General features: G+C 37.3%; 1 protein-coding gene across 2 annotated transcripts in view; it reads right to left on the reverse strand.

Annotated features, from left to right (window-relative positions):
- The window catches only part of GMDS (GDP-mannose 4,6-dehydratase), a 648570-nt gene that overhangs the window by 335182 nt on the left and 293066 nt on the right, over positions 1-20322 (reverse strand). For both annotated transcript variants that reach the window (XM_046005991.1, XM_046005992.1), the window contains exons 5-6: positions 5221-5413; positions 4286-4390 (exon numbers count right to left, since the gene is read on the reverse strand). In XM_046005991.1, coding sequence (XP_045861947.1) covers positions 4286-4390; positions 5221-5413 — 298 coding nt within the window. The remainder of the gene's footprint in view (positions 1-4285; positions 4391-5220; positions 5414-20322) is intronic.

The following is a 20322-nucleotide window of genomic DNA, read 5'->3' on the forward strand; positions in this document are numbered from 1 at the left end:
TGAGGAAGACACAAAGAAATGGAAAAATGTTCCATGCTCCTGGATTGGAAGAATAAATATTGTGAAAATGTCCATGCTACCTAAAGCAATCTACACATATAATGCAATCCCTATCAAAATACCATCCATTTTTTTCAAAGAAATGGAACAAATAATCCTCAAATTTATATGGAACCAGAAAAGACCTCGAATAGCCAAAGGAATATTGAAAAAGAAAGCCAAAGTTGGTGGCATCACAATTCTGGACTTCAAGCTCTATTACAAAGCTGTCATCATCAAGACAGCATGGTACTGGCACAAAAACAGACACATAGATCAATGGAACAGAATAGAGAGCCCAGAAATAGACCCTTAACTCTATGGTCAACGAATCTTCGACAGCACAGGAAAGAATGTCCAATGGAAAAAAGACAGCCTCTTTAATAAATGGTGCTGGGAAAATTGGACAGCCACATGCAGAAAAATGAAATTGGACCACTTCCTTACACCACACACGAAAATAGACTCCAAATGGATGAAGGACCTCAATGTGAGAAAGGAATCCATCAAAATCCTTGAGGAGAATGCAGGCAGCAACCTCTTCGACCTCAGCCGTAGCAACATCTTCCTAGGAACAACGGCAAAGGCAAGGGAAGCAAGGGCAAAAATGAACTCTTGGGATTTCATCAAGATCAAAAGCTTTTGCACAGCAAAGGAAACAGTTAACAAAACCAAAAGACAACTGACAGAATGGGAGAAGATATTTGCAAACGACATATCAGATAAAGGGCTAGTATCCAAAATCTATAAGGAACTTAGCAAACTCAACACCCAAAGAACCAACAATCCAATCAAGAAATGGGCAGAGGACATGAACAGACATTTCTGCAAAGAAGACATCCAGATGGCCAACAGACACATGAAAAAGTGCTCCACGTCACTCGGCATCAGGGAAATACAAATCAAAACCACAATGAGATATCACCTCACACCAGTCAGAATGGCTAAAATTAACAAGTCAGGAAATGACAGATGCTGGCGAGGATGTGGAGAAAGGGGAACCCTCCTACACTGTTGGTGGGAATGCAAGCTGGTGCAACCACTCTGGAAAACAGCATGGAGGTTCCTCAAAATGTTGAAAATAGAACTACCCTATGACCCAGCAATTGCACTACTGGGTATTTACCCAAAAGATACAAACGTAGTGATCCGAAGGGGCATGTGCACCCTAATGGATAAAGAAGAGTGGTATATATACACAATGGAATACTATGCAGCCATCAAAAGAAATGAAATCTTGCCATTTGCGATGACGTGGATGGAACTAGAGCGTATCATGCTTAGTGAAATAAGTCAATCGGAGAAAGACAACTATCATATGATCTCCCTGATATGAGGATGTGGAGAAGCAACATGGGGGGTTAGGGGGATAGGAGAAGAATAAATGAAACAAGATGGGATTGGGAGGGAGACAAACCATAAATGACTCTTAATCTCACAAAACAAACTGGGGGTTGCTGGGGGGAGGTCGGATTGGGAGGGGGGAGGGGGCTATGGACATTGGGGAGGGTATGTGCTATCGTGAGTGCTGTGAAGTGTGTAAACCTGGCGATTCACAGACCTGTACCCCTGGAGATAAAAATACATTATATGTTTATTAAAAAAAAAAAAAATTTTGGAAGGGGAGGCGAACCATAAGAGACTATGGACTCTGAAAAACAGCCTGAGGGTTTTGAAGGGTCAGGGGTGGAAGGTTGGGGGAACAGGTGGTGGGTAATAGGGAGGGCACGTTTTGCATGGAGCAGTGGGTGTTGTGCAAAAACAGTGAATACTGTTACGCTGAAAAAATAAATAAAATGGAAAAAAAAATTAAAAAAAGATAAAGACACTTGGAGTGTTTTTGAAGGCGTTTTAGTGGGTCTGAGGACAGAGCTGGGAGTCAGTAAGAGGGAGTGAGAGGGAAGAAAGAAGTATTAATTTTAAAATAATTTTTTTAAAGAAGGGTTTAACACTGACAAAGACAAAAATTAGTTCTCATTATAACATATGCAAACAGGATTTTTTTTTTTTTGAGGGAAGGTCATAATTTAATGTATCTTTTCCTTCTGCAACTAAAAATGTTTTTCCCTATCCTAACCTGATCCAAAACAATTGACTTTTACGTCTTTTTTTTTTTTTAAAGATTTTATTTATTTATTTGACAGACAGAGATCACAAGTAGGCAGAGAGGCAGGCAGAGAGAGAGGGGAAGCAGGCTTCCTGCTGAGCAGAGAGCCCGATGCAGGGCTCGATCCCAGGACCACTGAGCCACCCAGGTACCCCTTGACTTCTACTTCTTTATTTTGTTCTGCAGGTAGAAAGTTGAAAGGGGAAAAGTACAGACACCCAAACAATGGGTATAAACATGTTCATGAGGAAAGAGGCAGAGGCTATCATTTACTGAGCAGGTGCCTTGAGCATCCTGCATACCAAATGCCATGGCCAAGGAGAGGTAAGATTTTCCTTTTTTTCTTTTCCCTCTACTAAGGACACCCAGAACCACAAAATTAATTAAAGAAATTTTTCTGGCTGCTTATTAAGTTGTTTTCTTTTGGGGCAAGTGGCATGACAGACTGGGTTCTTATTCTTTAGCATCATATAATGGGAATTTTTAAATTACACAATTAAAAAATAAAAATGTATTGATATTAAAGATACCTTTATATATCTGTCACTTTATTCATTCCTCATGACTTGTAGGTGAATTATGTAGCTATATAGTCACATAAAATTTCATTGAAAAAGTTATAAGCATATGGACATTGGGGAGGGTATGTGCTATCGTGAGTGCTGTGAAGTGTGTAAACCTGGTGATTCACAGACCTGTACCCCTGGGGATAAAAATACATTATATGTTTATAAAAAAAAAAAAATTGGAAGGGGAGGCGAACCATAAGAGACTATGGACTTTGAAAAACAACCTGAGGGTTTTGAAGGGGCGGGGGTGGGAGGTTGGGGGAACCAGGTGCTGGGTAATAGGGAGAGCACTGGGTGTTGTGCAAAAACAGTGAATACTGTTACGCTGAAAAAAATAAATAAATTAAAAGCAAAAAAAAAGTTATAAGCATTACTAGTTGTTGGACATGAAACAACTTATAACATTTGGACTTATAACATATGGACTTTTCATTTATTCTCAAGCTAAAAGGCTAAATGATAGTGAAATTGTATAAAACATCTTAGAATTAGATTGTACAAATAATTTTCATTTTGTGAAGAGTACACATGTTTTGTAAAGATTTCTCATGTTTCAGCAAATAAGAAATAATGATAAGAATACACATTTTCTTATTTAAGGCCGAAAATTTGGAACAGAAAAGCTAGCATGTTGCTGACAGTCTCAACAGCAACTGTGAAAAGCAAACAAGCCAATGCAAACAAAACACAGTTTTCTGGGAAAAAAAAGGGGGGAGGGGGAAAATGATTCTAAGTATAAGCACTGATTTCAAATTATTTTAACATATACTTTAGAAGCACAGTAATTTATGGATGTCTCCTTAAATGGAATATAAAGAAAGAATACTGAATATCTAACGGACTCAAAGTAATATACATATATTCTACAAGTTGAGTCTACATGCATAAGAGTGACTTCCAGAAACAAGCATTAGTATATTCCTTTCCATCCATTTGGAAACTTCCTAATACTTAGGTAAAACGTGCTTAATAAGACCTACTAATGAAAATAGTAAAATAAGAACAGTGCATAGTCTTCATGTTTAATAAAACCTAGCAAACTAAGTAATTAGGTTTGGATTTACATTTCTTCATTTATCACTTCTGACATTCACAATATAGTTGACTCTTGAACAATATGGATGGGTAACAGATGGTGACCCTCCATGCAGTAGAAAATAGGCATATAACTTCTGATTCCCTCTAATTTAATTAATAGCATACTGTCAACTAGAACCCTTACCGATAATATAAAGTTGATCAACACATATTTTGTATGTTATATGTATTAAAGTTGATCACATGTTTTGTAAGTTATATGTATTATGTGCTGTATGCTTACAATAAACTTAGTTAGAAAAAAGAAAATATTAAGAAAATCGCAAGAGAAAATACATTTACAGTACTGTACTGTAAAAAATCCGTGTAAGTAAACCTGCAAAGTTCAAACCCATTTTTCAAGGGTCAACTGTAGTTAAAAGTAGATGTGAAGTTTTCCCCTGTCTATACAGTATATATGCAGAATGTAACATACAACTTTTTTAGTTATTGTTAGTCTGAAACTGTCTTGTCCATTACCATATTTACTGACCTCTTCTGGGACTCTCATGATTGAAGAGAATGCCATTCACTGCGAAGAGATTATATGCTTCCCGGAAGTTTACCACAATCCAATAGGCATAGAGTTTTGCAGCCCCTGTTGGAATAATTTTTTAAAAGCAAATAAAAGATGTGTTTTATAATAAAAGACAGTGATTTTTTACTCACCTTAAGCAAGTAACAATTTGCAAAAATTAATTTGTAATATACTAAATTAGAAAAAGATAAGAGTCAAAGCCAATGACTAAAGGTTCCTTTGCCAGTTAATCATGTGCACAAGAAAATATTTAAGATTTTTTTTTTTAATTTTTGTAATACCCACAGTTCTGTCTTCTACAATCTAACTGATTTGGTGATAATGTGCGCAATAGATCAAGTTGACCTAAGGTTTTATTTCCTTTTTCCTAGTTTTAAGGAATTAGAAAGTGAAAAAAATATGAAATCTTAATATTCTAGATGCTTTGAAGTTTGATCAGTGAAGCCTTTCATGAATACTTTTTACAAATACATAAGATGTAATCAACCCCCCTTAAAAAAAAAATTGAACCCAGGAAAACTTCCATTGGGGAAATAAAAAACATGAAACCTATCACTTCAGCAAATCTCACAACAGTTAAGTAAAAAAAGTCTCATGGGTCTAATTTTCCTTTCAAAGTGATGTGTACAGAAGGGTTGGATGAACATGGATCACTGAAGTGAAGTGGTAATTTCGTCCTAGAGGCAAAGACAGCAAATATTTAGAATGAGTAGTGTATAATGTTCTGCTTCCCAATTTCTAGTCATTTTAGTCTAATCTTAATGTTAATCTCACAGTCAAATGGCTTCAGACAAGAGACAGGAATGGATTTTAAAGCAGAAACACATGCATGCCCCTTGCCAAGAGAACATGCATGGCACATGCACAAGGTTGTACCCATGAATTCTCACCGTATGGTGACCGAGGATAAAAAGGAGTCGTCTCCTTCTGGGGTATTTCTTGCACTTTCCCATAGAGTTCACTTGTTGAGGCTTGGTAGAACTTCACAGAGTTGATAAGGCCACAGGTCTTAACTGCATCCAGAAGCCGTAAAGTGCCAACTCCATCAACATCTGCAGTATATTCAGCCAGGTCAAAAGAAATCTGGAAATAGCAGGTGAAGACAGTACCACATTAATGGGTAGCAGCAACAAAGGTGCTGACAGTGGTAACAAACACATCTTACATTTCACATACTTAGAAATGTTATGTTTGTGACAAAATATTATTTTCTAATAGCAGCATAAGTGCATGAATGTCATCTATTTCTAACACCAAATGGTTGAAAATATCTTAAGAAATACCTACTAATTATCTATGGTAAAATGAAGAACAATTCTTTTTTCAAAGACTTTATTTATTTGAGAGAGAGATAGCATAAGCGGGGTAAAGGGCAGAGGGAGACGCAGACTCCACTGAGCAGGGAGTCCAATGCAGGATCCCATCCTAGGACTCCAGGATCAGGACCTGAGCCGAAGGCAGATGCTTAAATGACTGAGCCACCCATGCGCCCCAATGAAGAACAATTCTAGGCTGAAGTTCCTACGGCAGTGTTTCTCAAAGTACAAACCCCTGCTCCTTTGAATCATCTGGGAGGTTTCTAAAAATTCAGATTGAACCAATCTCTAGGGGATGGAAGCCTAGAAAAATCCCCATTTATAATGAGTCCCAGTTGACTTTTACTCTCGGAGAAGTTTGAGAACATGTGCTTTAGACACAGTTGATTTTTTAAAATATTGTTTTATTTTATATTTCTAAATAAAATACAAGAATTACTTTTTAGTATATTACATATATACATATAATCTTTTAATTATGAGACACTGACTACAGTAAGATGCTAAGGTATAAAACTGAATGGTTTCTAAAAAGAGGGTGTTAAGGAATAATTCTGTATTTTATAGTTTCTTAACATATTCCTTAAAAATAAATGTGACTGATATGTTTTTTCTAAAATTATTTCTAAACATAATAAACAAGTTAGCCTAATATTAACTTGTCCCAAAATAGTAAGGCTGAAAATCTTTGTTGCTGGTTTATTTGCAGGCCAAATACAGCTGGTCATGATGCAAAGATGCTTCCCTGCTGCCTGGAGAATGACCTCAATACTCACCTGGAAAAACCCGGCTCTTGGGGTGAGGAGGTTACTGACCCACATTGCTGCTAGTCCTGAGTGTTACTTGGGCACAAGCTACAGTCTTGTCTGTGCACAGAGTATTTAGGAAACGGGTGACAGGTGACCAGGCACCTGACTCAAGACTACTACACTCATGTAATCTAAGCCTGTCAGTAAAAATCACAGCAGCTATGAGATAAAACAATAAAAGTATTTTTCATCCGCAATCTTTCAAAGTCAAGAAAGCACAGTTTGGGGTTACTTTATTCTTTTCAAATAATGGTTTACTGCAATAAAATTTACATACCATAAAATTTACATACCTTGTAAAGTTTACGACTCACTGGTTTTTAGTATATTTACAGCATTGCACAACCATCACCACTGATGAATTCCAGAATGTGTTCATTATCCCCAGAGAAAACTTGGTACCCATCAGCAATCACTTACCATCTTCCCATCACACCCCCACGGCCACTAATCTACTTCCTGTATCTATGCAGTGACCTATTCTGGATATTTCATATATAGAATCATAATATGTGGCTTTTTGTGACTGATTTCCTTTACATATCATATTTTCACTTCTCTTGGCCATGTACCTAGGAGTAGAGTCATTTTCATACAACATGTAACATTTTGAGGAACTGCCACACTGTTTTTTTTTTTTTTTTTAAGATTTTATTTATTTATTTGACAGAGATCACAAATAGGCAGAGAGGCAGGCAGAGAGAGAGAGAGAGAGAGGAGGAAGCAGGCTCCCTGTTGAGCAGAGAGCCCGATGCAGGGCTCAATCCCAGAACACTGGGACCATGACCTGAGCCGAAGGCAGAGGCCTTAACCCACTGAGCCACCCAGGTGCCCTGCCACACTGTTTTCTAAAGTAGCTGCACCATTTCACATTCTCACCAGCAGTAAATAAGAGTTCTAACTATTCCCTACCCTACTCAGTATTTACTGTGGTCTGTCTTTTTGATTTTAGACATCCCAGTGAGTGTGAAACTGTACATCACTGGGCTTTCTTTTTTTTTTTTTTGTATTATTAAGGTATAATTGACATATAACATTACCTTTGTCTCAGGTGTATGTAATGATTTATGTATATATCATGAATCACCACAATAAGTCAAATTAACATCCATCACTATAGTTACAAAACTTTTTGATAACTTTTAAGATCTATTCTCTTACAAACTTGCAAATAATACAGTATTAACTACAGTTACCATACATGTCCATTACTTAATCATTTTACAACTACAAGTTTCTACCTTTTGACCTCCTTCACCCATTTCATCTACTGTCCACCACCTCCACTCCCTTGTTTCTGGCAACTCTATCTATGAGTGTGTTTGTTTTCTTCATTCCTTTTTTAGATTCCATATATAGGTAAAATCATATAATAGTTGTCTTTTTCTATCTGACCTTTTTTACTTATAATAATGTCCTCAGGGCTCTTACATGTTGCTGCAAATGACAGGACTTCTTTCTTCCCTATGACTGAGTATTATTCCATTGTGTATGTATACATGTGTATGTATACACACACGCACACACCCCACATCTGCTTTAGCCCTTCAGCCATCGATGGACACTTAGTTTCCTTGTATGTCTTGGCTACTATAAGTAATGCTCCAATCAACATGAGGATGCAGCTATCTTTTCCAGTTAGTGTTCTCATTTTCTTAGGAATTTCTGGATCATATGGTAGTTCTGTTTTCAATTTTTTGAGGAAACTCCATACTGTTTTCCATAGTAGCTACATCAGTGCATTCCTGTATTCCCACCAACAGTGCACAAGGGTCCCCTGTTCTCTACATCCTCACCAACGCTTGCTCTCTCTTGACTTTTTGATAACAGCTATTCTAACAGGTGTGAGGTGGTATCTCATGGTGGTTTGGGTTTACATTTCCCTGATGGTTAATGATGTCGGGCACCTTTTTGTGTACCTGTTGGCACGTGTATGTCTTCTTTGGGAACATATCTATTCAGATCTTTTTACCCATGTTTAAATTCGATTGATTTGGGGTTTTTTTGTTTATTTGTTTTGCTATTGAGTTGTATGAATTCTTTATATATTTTGGATATCAGCCCCCTACCGATACACAATTAACAAGTATTTTCTCTCATCAAGTAGGCTGCCTTTCCATTTTGTTGATGGTTTCCTACACTCTGCAGATTTAATTTAAATATAGTCCCACTTGTTTATTTTTGTTCTTGCTGCCTTTGTGTTTGGTGTGAAATCCAAAAAATCATCACCAACACCAATGTCAGGGACCTTACCACCTGTGTTTTCTTCTAGGAGTCTTTTGGTTTCAGGTTGTGTTTAAGTCCATTTTGAATAAACTTTTGTATTTGGTGTAAGATAGTGGTCCAGTTTAATTCTTTGGCATATGGCTGTTCAGTTTCCCCAATACCATTTATTGGAAAGACTGTCCTTTTGCCATCGTATATTCTTGAATCCTTTATCATGAACTAATCATTCATATGTGTGTTGATCTATTTTAGCAGTCTCAGTTCTGTTCATCTAATCTATGTGTCTGTTTCTATGCTGATATACTATACTGTTTTGACTGCTATAGCTTTATAATACAGCTTGAAATTAGGAAGCATGATGCTTCCAGTTTTGTTCTTTCTCAAGATTTTTCTTTGGTTATTTCTTTCATGGTTCCACACAAATTTCTCATTGTGGTTTTGATTTGCATTTCCCTGATGACTAATGATGTTAAGCCATCTTTTCATGTGCTTACTGGCTATTGGCATATCTTATTTGAAAAGATGTCTATGCAGATGTTTCACCCATTTTTAAGACTGGTTATTTGTCTTTTTATTATTTAGTTATGAAAGTTCTTTATATATTCTGGATAAAAATCTCTTACTGGATACATGGCTTGCAATTTTCTCCCATTATGAGAGTTGTCTTTTCACTTTTTTCCTCAGCTTTATTGAGATATAACTAACATGTATCATGGTGTAAATTTAAGGTGTACAAACAGTTTTCACTTTCTTAATGGTATACTATGAAGTACAAAAGTCCAATTCATCTAATTTTTCATTTATTGTTTGTGCTTTTGGTGTCATATCTTAGAATGCTTTACTTAACTCAAGAACATGAAGATTCACTCCTATGTTTTATTCTAGGAGTTTTATAGTTTTATTTCTTACATTTAGGTCTTTAATACAGTTTTAGATCATTTTTATGTATGTTATGGGTTAGAGGTCTGAATTAGTTGTGTGCACATGGATGTCAGCTCCACCCCAACACCATTTGTTGAAAGGACTATGCTTTTTCCACTGAATGGTCTTGGTATTAGGCCATTTTGTTCTCACAAAAAGCTGTGGCCCCATATTGAGGGGACAGTGCACTGTGTGGGCCTCAGGAGATGGGGGGTCACGGCTCTGCTGTCAGCTCTAGAGCAGACCACTCAACTTCCTAGCTGCAGGTTTCTCATAGTACAGTGCCACAACTGTACCTTTATAGGACACTTTACAATTCAAAAGTGCTTTTGTTGGAGCTTTATAACAATTTTAGGAGAAATAGAAAGCAGTCCTGAGGTTCAGAGAGAAGGATTTTATAAAGTCACACTGAAAGTCAGCAGCAGCAAATCTGGGCCTCTGTTCCTGGAATGGTGCTCACCACAAAAGCAGGGCTTGGCCTTTCTGAGGCTTAGACTCTGTACGGATATCCTGAAAGCCTCAGATTCTCTGGCGAGAAACAGAAATACACATATGTACAAGTGTATATGCACCCAGAGAGTTGCCACGTTGCCTACGTTTTCTAAGGATTCATGAACTGCAGATGAGAAAATCTTGAACTAGATGACCTTTAACATCCTTTCTAATGTATTGTTGACAACAATTAAAATGTTATTAATATTAGATTATTATAAGAGAACATGAGCTGTGTCCAATTAGTAGAGTGGTTTCCATATGGTGGTGATTGGAACGCTCCCATTTTTACCTATTATAAATGATCACCAAAATTGAATACTTGAGGTCAGATATGTCACACTTTGAGATTCCTCACCCAAGAACATTCCAGCCCTTGAACTTAAGATCTTGGCTATTTCCTGAGAGACTGCTATTAAGAATCATTTTGGAATTTTTCAGGTGAGGCCCACTGCCTTACTCAGTGGGTTTTTCAGTGTTCAAACTCATTCTTACGTTGATCTTTATTCTCTATGCTGACTAGTTTCTCTTTTTCATAATGAGAATATTTAGGGAACAACCCTGAACCAAAGCTTAACTATGGATTTCATTTTTTTAGTCTATAGTGAGGCAGATGGCTCTAGTCACCAGAGAGTATCCAGTGTGAACAGTTTATCAAAACTACCCCACAGATACCCCCTCATCCTATCTCTTACCTCAAAATATGGATTAAAGAGTACACATGTTTAGAATTTTAAAAGCAGAAGCTGAGATGAATGAAAAACAAAAAACAAAAACTAGTCCCCACTGCATATATACACTGGACCATAAGCTTCACAGGAGCAAAGACCTTGACTATTTCTGTTCACCAGTGAATTCCCTAGAGTGGCACACAGGTCAAAATACATCTAAAATTAAAAAATGAAAAGCCATTTGAAGAAAAATTCTACTTACTTATAACAAAATAAATGAAATATATTTAAGTACCCTACAAATACTCCATAGAACTATTATCTTCTAAAGTAAAATGAACTGGAAAAACATATTTCAATAACAATTTTAGTAAGGAAAAATATGTCAAAAACAGTAGAAGGAAGAGAATTTCATAACAAATTGATAAATAATGCCTCACTTCTTTCAGGTTTTTCAGCTGAAACAAAAAGAAAAATTTATGGAGAATTTAAAGAAACATAAAATTATTTATAATATATGTTACCCTAGACCACATATATCATTTGCCTTTCTGGGTCCTTATGGATGAATGATGCTGCCTCCAAGTCCCACATGACTTGGCCTCTCCAGCCTCACTCCCTACCTGCCCCCATGCCGGGCCCACTGGTCCCTCAGTGCTCTCATTAAGCCCTGCATCAGGGCCTGGGTGTTCACTCTCCTCTCTACTCAGAACATTTTGCCCCCAGATATTTACGTGGCTCACCCCCTCCTTTCTTTCCCTCACAAGGCCTTCCCTGACCTTGCCATCTATAACAAATAATTCCCTTCACTCCATCTTCTCACTGCAAGCTTCTCTTCAGAGCACCCAGCACATTTGACTGTAAGGAAGACTGCTCATGTCTTCACTTGTCTAGCTGGCCTAAAACCCTTCATGCTTCCTAACACTTAGAAGAGTCCCTGACACAATAAGTTGCCCAAGAAATATTACTTGAATTAATAAGGTGGCATTAACCCTGAAATTTGAGCATATAATTCCTCAATGACCTTATTATATAACTAACAATGGAGTGAACTTCACATATGAAATACATGAAATTTTTAAAATCTCAGTGAATGAGCCAACGTTTCCTGAATAAAAATGTTGCCTCAGAAAAAAGATTGGTTTGGCAAAAGAATTAGATGTGGGAAAAGATAACCAGAGACCAGAAGAACACTTCCTCTAACCTTTAGTTTCAGAGACAAAGGAGGCTCAAAATATCAGTAGGCTGGAAATACCTAAGACCACACAAGCAGCTGCACTATTTTACTGTTCCTCAAGACTTTGAATCTACAAGCAAAAGTTGTCAATCAATGAGAACAACAATAAAACATTACTGTCTACTGTGAATCAGTCTTTCTCAGCAGAAATCCAGCAAAGCTGGCATTTACGTAGCAACTAGGACTTGAAGCTCATCTGTTTTAATAGCCACAATAAGAGTGTGGATCCAGAAGAATTTCAGGTCAGTGGGCAGGAAGGGCTTTCTCGAGGGGATCTAGAGAGGGTACATTTTAGAAGCACCTTCCCTAAGCAGCAGGGATCATGTCCTAATATAGGAAATCCAAAGGTGAAAAGAAACAGACCTCTGTCCTTCTCACCCGCCTTACAGGTAATGGATGCAACAGGGACTAGGAAAGGAATGGCTGAAATGTGTGTGCAGCCAGGTGGGAGATAGGGAGTGAAAGAAGGTGAGATAACAAGGACAAATCAAAGAAGGGATCAGGGAGGAGATGGCCTACATAAGCAAGTACAGGAGGGATGTGAAGCATTCTAATGGGCCAGCATGAGCAAAGGGAGGGAAAATGCACTGGCATGTTTGGGAAATAACAAATCTCCAGTTTCAATGGAGAAAAGGACTAGAAACAGAAGACACTGATTTTGTACACACCAGTAGAGGCCTTTCTGGAACAGGCTTTCTGTGTGGGTCTGTAGTTGGGTTAACTGGTACTGAGGAGGCAACAATGTTTCAGAATGGAGGAGCAGCATCATTCCCACCAGGGCTTCTCGCTATGCAGGACAGTCCCAGTCTTAGCTCTGTTTGCTCCCAGCCCAGTCAAGGCCCAGCTCAGAAACTTTTATTCCTCACATTTATAAGCCTAATTTTATATGATTTTTCCTTACATTGTACTTATATTTTTGTTTAAAACCTCTTATAATTATGAATTGGGGCATCAAATAATCATAAGGTTATTACTTCACTGAAGTGATAAACTCCTGCTAGACTAAATAAATGTGACATCTTTGTTTACCTTTGTAAGCTCACTGTAAATTAATATGTAGTTTCCGTTAATTTTTTGAAATCTTCTAAGCAGAGTAAGGACTCCCATTGGGAATCAGCACTTTTATTATATAGAAAAGGGAATGATTCCCAGACAAACCACGCTCCGTAACAACTTTGATGAGAGTTACTGCAACACCACACTGTTTCTGACTCTTTCCACTTTCCACACTGTGGGAAAACTCTGTAGGGACCAGAGTTTTCCATGTGTCATCCTTATTGCTTATTATCAATGTAGGGTATGAAAAGATCTGTTGAATGAATGAATAACTAACACTAATTTTTTTCCTACAAGTTAACATTTTTACCCCTAAAGACAAATTGAAACGTTTACTAATCAGAGTGGAAAAGATATATGGTACTCTACTCTCAGGAGTTTTCTGACATTTTTGCTTTCTGGAAGAGCACATTTCTGGCTGTGGAAGGTCAACCACACTAGTGATTTACCAAATCTTATAACCCTTTCCATTTACTAATATCTAAAGGAAGCTCAGCTATCCCAAGGACATTCCTTCAGTTTGAAAATCTTCATTTCTGAAATGGGTTTTTTCCCTACTTTAGCAGTAACACCTCAATCACAATGCTTTGCCATATTCTATATCCTCCAAGAATATCTCTCTGGTCCCATTCCTTAAAACTTTTCTTGACTTCTCATTTAAGGAAGGCCACAGGTTGGGGAGGAGTCAAGATGGCAGAGAAGTAGCAGGCTGAGACTACATCAGGTAGCAGGAGATCAGCTCGATAGCTTATCTAAATGTTGCAAACACCTACAAATCCAATGGGAGATTAAAGAGAAGAAGAACAGCAATTCTAGAAACAGAAAATCAACCACTCTCTGAAAGGTAGGACTGGCAGAGAAGTGAATCTAAAACGACGGAAAGATAGACCACGGTGGGAGGGGCCGGCTCCCGGCAAGCGGCGGAGCAACGGAGCGCAAAATCAGGACTTTTAAAAGTCTGTTCAACTGAGGGACATTGCTCCAGAGGCTAAACAGGGGTGAAGCCCACACAGGGTCAGCGTGGCCCCAGGTCCCGCAGGGACACAGAAGGATCGGGGGTATCGGAGTGTCGCAGAGCTCGCAGAGCTCGCAGGTCTTAGAACGGAGAAGCCGGCTAGACAGAGCCGAGGACTGAACTCTCAGTTCGGTGTTACCTTGAGCTGGTCGCGGGCTGGGTGAGCTTGGAGCGCGGCTGGAGGCTGGGGATACGGGAGTGATTGGGTGCTGTCCTCCAAAGGCAGTCCTGAGAGGAAAATATATAGCGGTACAAGCCTTTCTCAAGAAACAAGAAAGGTCTCAAGTACATAACCTAACCCTACACCTAAAGGACCTGGAGAAAGAACAAGAAAAAAACCCTAAACCCAGCAGGAGAAGAGAAATCAAAAAGATCACAGCAGAAATCAATGAAATAGAAACCAAAAAAACAGTAGAACAAATCAATGAAACTAAGAGCTGGTTCCTTGAAAGAATCAATAAGATTGATAAACCCCTGGCCAGAGGCACCAAAAAGAAAACAGAAAGGACCCAAATAAATAAGATCATGAATAAAGAGGAGAGATCACAACTAACACCAAAGAAATACAGACAATTATAAGAACATACTATGAGCAACTCTACGCCAACAAATTTGACAATTTGGAAGAAATGGATGCATTTCTAGAGACATATAAACTACCAGAACTGAACCAGGAAGAAACAGAAAACCTGAACAGGCCCATAACCAGTAAGGAGATTGAAACAGTCATCAAAAATCTCCAAACAAACAAAAGCCCAGGGCCAGACGGCTTCCCAGGGGAATTCTACCAAACATTTAAAGAAGAACTCATTCCCATTCTCCTGAAACTGTTCCAAAAAATAGAAATGGAAGGAAAACTTCCAAACTCATTTTATGAGGCCAACATCACCTTGACCCCAAAACCAGACAAGGATCCCACCAAAAAAAAGAGAACTACAGACCAATATCCTTGATGAACACAGATGCAAAAATTCTCACCAAAATACTAGCCAATAGGATTCAACAGTACATTAAAAGGACTATTCACCATGATCAAGTGGGATTTATTCCAGGGCTGCAGGGTTGGTTCAACATCCGCAAATCAATCAATGTGATAGAACACATTAATAAAAGAAAGAACAAGAACCATACGATACTCTCAATAGATGCTGAAAAAGCATTTGACAAAGTACAGCATCCCTTCCTGATCAAAACTCTTCAAAGTGTAGGGATAGAAGGCACATACCTCAATATTATCAAAGCCATCTATGAGAAACCACTGCAAATATCATTCTCAATGGAGAAAAACTGAAAGCTTTTCCGCTAAGGTCAGGAACACGGCAGGGATGTCCATTATCACCACTGCTATTCAACATAGTACTAGAAGTCCTAGCCTCAGCAATCAGACAACAAAAAGAAATTAAAGGCATCCAAATCAGCAAAGAAGAAGTCAAACTATCACTCTTCGCAGATGATATGATACTATATGTGGAAAACCCAAAAGACTCCACTCCAAAACTGCTAGAACTTGTACAGGAATTCAGTAAAGTGTCAGGATATAAAATCAATGCACAGAAATCAGTTGCATTTCTGTACACCAATAGGAAGACAGAAGAAAGAGAAATTAAGGAGTCAATCCCATTTACAATTGCACCCAAAACTATAAGATACCTAGGAATAAACCTAACCAAAGAGGCTAAGAATCTATTCACAGAAAATTATAAAGTACTCATGAAAGAAATTGAGGAAGACACAAAGAAATGGAAAAATGTTCCATGCTCCTGGATTGGAGGAATAAATATTGTGAAAATGTCCATGTTACCTAAAGCAATCTACACATTTAATGCAATCCCTATCAAAATACCATCCATTTTTTTCAAAGAAATGGAACAAATAATCCTCAAATTTATATGGAACCAGAAAAGACCTCGAATAGTCAAAGGAATATTGAAAAAGAAAGCCAAAGTTGGTGGCATCACAATTCCGGACTTCAAGCTCTATTACAAAGCTGTCATCATCAAGACAGCTTGGTACTGGCACAAAAACAGACACATAGATCAGTTTAACAGAATAGAGATACCAGAAATAGACCCTCAACTCTATGGTCAACGAATCTTCGACAAAGCAGGAAAGAATGTCCAATGGAAAAAAGACAGCCTCTTCAATAAATGGTGCTGGGAAAATTGGACAGACACATGCAGAAAAGTGAAATTGGACCACTTCCTTATACCACACACGAAAATAGACTCAAAATGGATGAAGGACCTCAATGTGAGAAAGGAATCCATCAAAATCCTTGAGGAGAACACAGGCAGCAACCTCTTCGACCTCAGCCGCAGCAATATCTTCCTAGGAACATCGGCAAATGCAAGGGAAGCAAGGGCAAAAATGAACTATTGGGATTTCATCAAGATCAAAAGGTTTTGCACAGCAAAGGAAACAGTAAACAAAACCAAAAGACAACTGACAGAATGGGAGAAGATATTTGCAAATGACATATCAGATAAAGGGCTAGTATCCAAAATTTATAAGGAACTTAGCAAACTCAACACCCAAAGAACAAACAATCCAATCAAGAAATGGGCAGAGGACATGAACAGACATTTCTGCAAAGAAGACATCCAGATGGCCAACAGACACATGAAAAAGTGCTCCACATCACTCAGCATCAGGGAAATACAAATCAAAACCACAATGAGATATCACCTCACACCAGTCAGAATGGCTAAAATTAACAAGTCAGGAAATGACAGATGCTGGTGAGGATGCGAAGAAAGGGGAACCATCCTACACTGATGGTGGGAATGCAAGCTGGTACAACCACTGTGGAAAACAGCATGGAGGTTCCTCAAAATGTTGAAAATAGAACTACCCTATGACCCAGCAATTGCACTCCTGGGTATTTACCCTAAAGATACAAACGCAGTGATCCAAAGGGGCACGTGTACCCGAATGTTTATAGCAGCAATGTCTACAATAGCCAAACTATGGAAAGAACCTAGATGTCCATCAACAAATGAATGGATAAAGAAGATGTGGTATATATACAGAATGGAATACTATGCAGCCATCAAAAGAAATGAAATCTTGCCATTTGCGACGACGTGGATGGAACTAGAGGGTATCATGCTTAGTGAAATAAGTCAATTGGAGAAAGACAACTATCATATGATCTCCCTGATATGAGGACATGGAGAAGCAACATGGGGGGGGTAGGGGGATAGGAGAAGAATAAATGAAACAAGATGGGATTGGGAGGGAGACAAACCATAAATGACTCTTAATCTCACAAAACAAACTGGGGGTTTCTGGCGGGAGGTGGGGTTGGGAGGGGGGAGGGGGTTATGGACATTGGGGAGGGTATGTGCTATCATGAGTGCTGTGAAGTGTGTAAACCTGGCGATTCACAGACCTGTACCCCTGGGGATAAAAATACATTATATGTTTATAAAAAAAAAAAAAATTGGAAGGGGAGGCAAACCATATGATACTATGGACTCTGAAAAACAACCTGAGGGTTTTGAAGGGGCGGGGGTGGGAGGTTGGGGGAACCACGTGGTGGGTAATAGGGAGGGCACGTATTGCATGGAGCACTGGGTGTTGTGCAAAAATAATGAATACTGTTATGCTGAAAAAAATAAATAAATTTAAAAGACAAAAAAAAAAAAAAAGGCCACAGGTTGATAGAAAGAAAACAATTACACTAAGTCTCTTTAGTTTTGTAGAAAATCTTAATTTAAAAATACTTTGTCATTCCAATTATCACAAATCAGCTATATCATACATCTTTTTCTTTTCTAGTTTACAGTGGTATCAGCTGGTGATAAACACAGAAAAACCTGTAACAATTTTTATGTGAGAAAATAGAATCAGAAGTAATTATCCAATTTTTCAAGAAGCTTGCAGAGATTCTTTACAGATAAGCAGAAATAATCAGCAAGTTTACTTCATGAAATTCATTACATTGGGATGGTTAACCAAGGTCCACAAGGTCTATGGATCGAATTTAAGGACACACATACTAATTTGGATAAGTAAAATATACACTTTCACTTTTATAAAATTCTATATGAAATTTAGAATTTCTCTCAATTTTGAATATAAGCAAAAATCCTTGGCAGTAATAGTACCACATGTGACTTTTCCACTAGTGGCTATAATAGACATTTTTAAACTACAGTATCGTTGTTACAAAGGTCTAAAGTATCACTTGCACCCATCACTGCTTTGAAGTCACAGTAGTGACTTCAGGTCTTGTTATATAATATATCACATCACAGTATTACTTCACAAGCTTGGCTTCTAAATATTATAATATTAATATATGAATATAATTAGTTCATTTTGTAATCCTAAGTGTTTTTGCTTTATACTTTTGAAAAACATTACTCTTAGAGTACCTATAGGCTTCACCAAACTATTGAAGGAGTCATGGCATAAGAAAAGAATGTCTGCTGTATACCAGTGGTATCAAAGAGTATTAATATTTCAGAATGTGGTTAAAGAAGAAAAGCTCTATCTAAGAGAGATCCTATGTTAGTTCAGAAAACAAATTTAAGAAAACCGGAATGATATCAAACACCTTTTCTGACCACAAAGGAATGAAACTAGAAATTAAACACATGAAGAAAGCTGAAAAATATGGCAAATCAATAACATGCTACTGAAAAACCAATGGGTAAAGGAGAAATCAAAAGAAAAACAAACAAAAAATACCTTGAGACAAACACAAAATTTATGGAATGCAGCAAAATAGTTCTAAAAGGTAAGCTCATAGTGATAAATGCCTACCTCAAGAAATATAGAAAGTTTTAAATAAACAATCTAACTGCAGCTTCAAGGAATTAGAAAAAGAAGAGCAAACAAAAGACAAAGGCAGTAGAAGAAAGGAAATAACAATGATTAGAGGAGAAGTAAATGAAATAGAGATTAAAAAATAAAGAAGACAATACTAAAGATCAATCAAACTATGGACTAATTTTTCATTAAAGATAAACAAAACTGACAAATCTTTACTTAGACTCACCAAGAAAAAAAGAGAGGACTCAAATAACTAAAATAAAATATGAGATGTTAAAACAGAAACCATGGAAATGAAAAAAAAATCATAAGAGACGATTACGACCAATTAAACAACAAGAAACTAGACAACTTAGAAGAAATGAATAAATTCCTAGAAACATACAACCCACCAAGACTGAATCATGAAACAGAACATCTGACCAGACCAATTACAAAAGGAAATTGAATCAGTAATTAAAAACCTCCTAAAACACAAAAGTCCAATACCAGATGGCTTCACTGGTTAATTGTGCCAAAGATTCAAAGAAGAATACCAATACTTCTCGAACACTTACAAAAAACAGAAGCGGGGAAAACTTTTCCAAATACATTTTATGAGGCCAACACTACCCTGATACCAAAAGCAGACAATGATGCCACCAAACAAATAAATAAATAAATAACTGGCTGATATCCCTGATGAACATAATACAAAAATTCTCAAAAAAATTGGCAAATTTTAATGATCATTAAAAAAAACTTATACACCATGATCAAGTGGAATTTATTCCAGAGATGCAGACACAAGGATAGTTCAACAGCAGCACATCAATGTGATATATCAAACTAACAAAATGAAGGATAAAAATCATATCATCATCTCAAAAGATGCAGAGAAATCAACTGACAAATTCACCACATATTTATAATAAAAACTCAACAAAACGAGTAAAGAGGAAATGTATTTCAACACAATAATGGCTATATACAACAAGCCCATAGCTAAAATCATATTCAGTAGTGAAAGGCTGAAAGCATTTCTTCTAAAATCAGGAATAAGACAAGGATGCACACTTTCACCACTTTTACACAACATAATATTCGAAGTCCTAGCCAGAGCAGTTAGGAAAGGAAAAAAAAATTAAAGTCATCCAAATTGGAAAAACAAAAAAAAAAACTATCACTATTTGCATATGATAAGATATTATATGCAGAACACCCTAAAGGCTCCAACAACAACAACAGAAAAACCTACAACTGTTAGAACTAATAAAGTCAGTAACGATGTGGGATATAAAATCAATCCACAAAAATTTATTTTCTTTCTGTATACTAATAACATTATTAAAGAAGAATAATTAAGAAAACAATGCCAATTACAATTGCATCAAAAAGAAGAAAAAACTAAAAATAAATTTAACCAAGGAGGTGAAAGGCCTATATATGGAAAACTACTAGTCATTGATAAGAGAAACTGAAGAAGACACA

The sequence above is a fragment of the Meles meles genome, chromosome 5 (assembly GCF_922984935.1).
Source record: "Meles meles chromosome 5, mMelMel3.1 paternal haplotype, whole genome shotgun sequence".
In the NCBI taxonomy this organism is placed as follows: Eukaryota; Metazoa; Chordata; class Mammalia; order Carnivora; family Mustelidae; genus Meles; species Meles meles.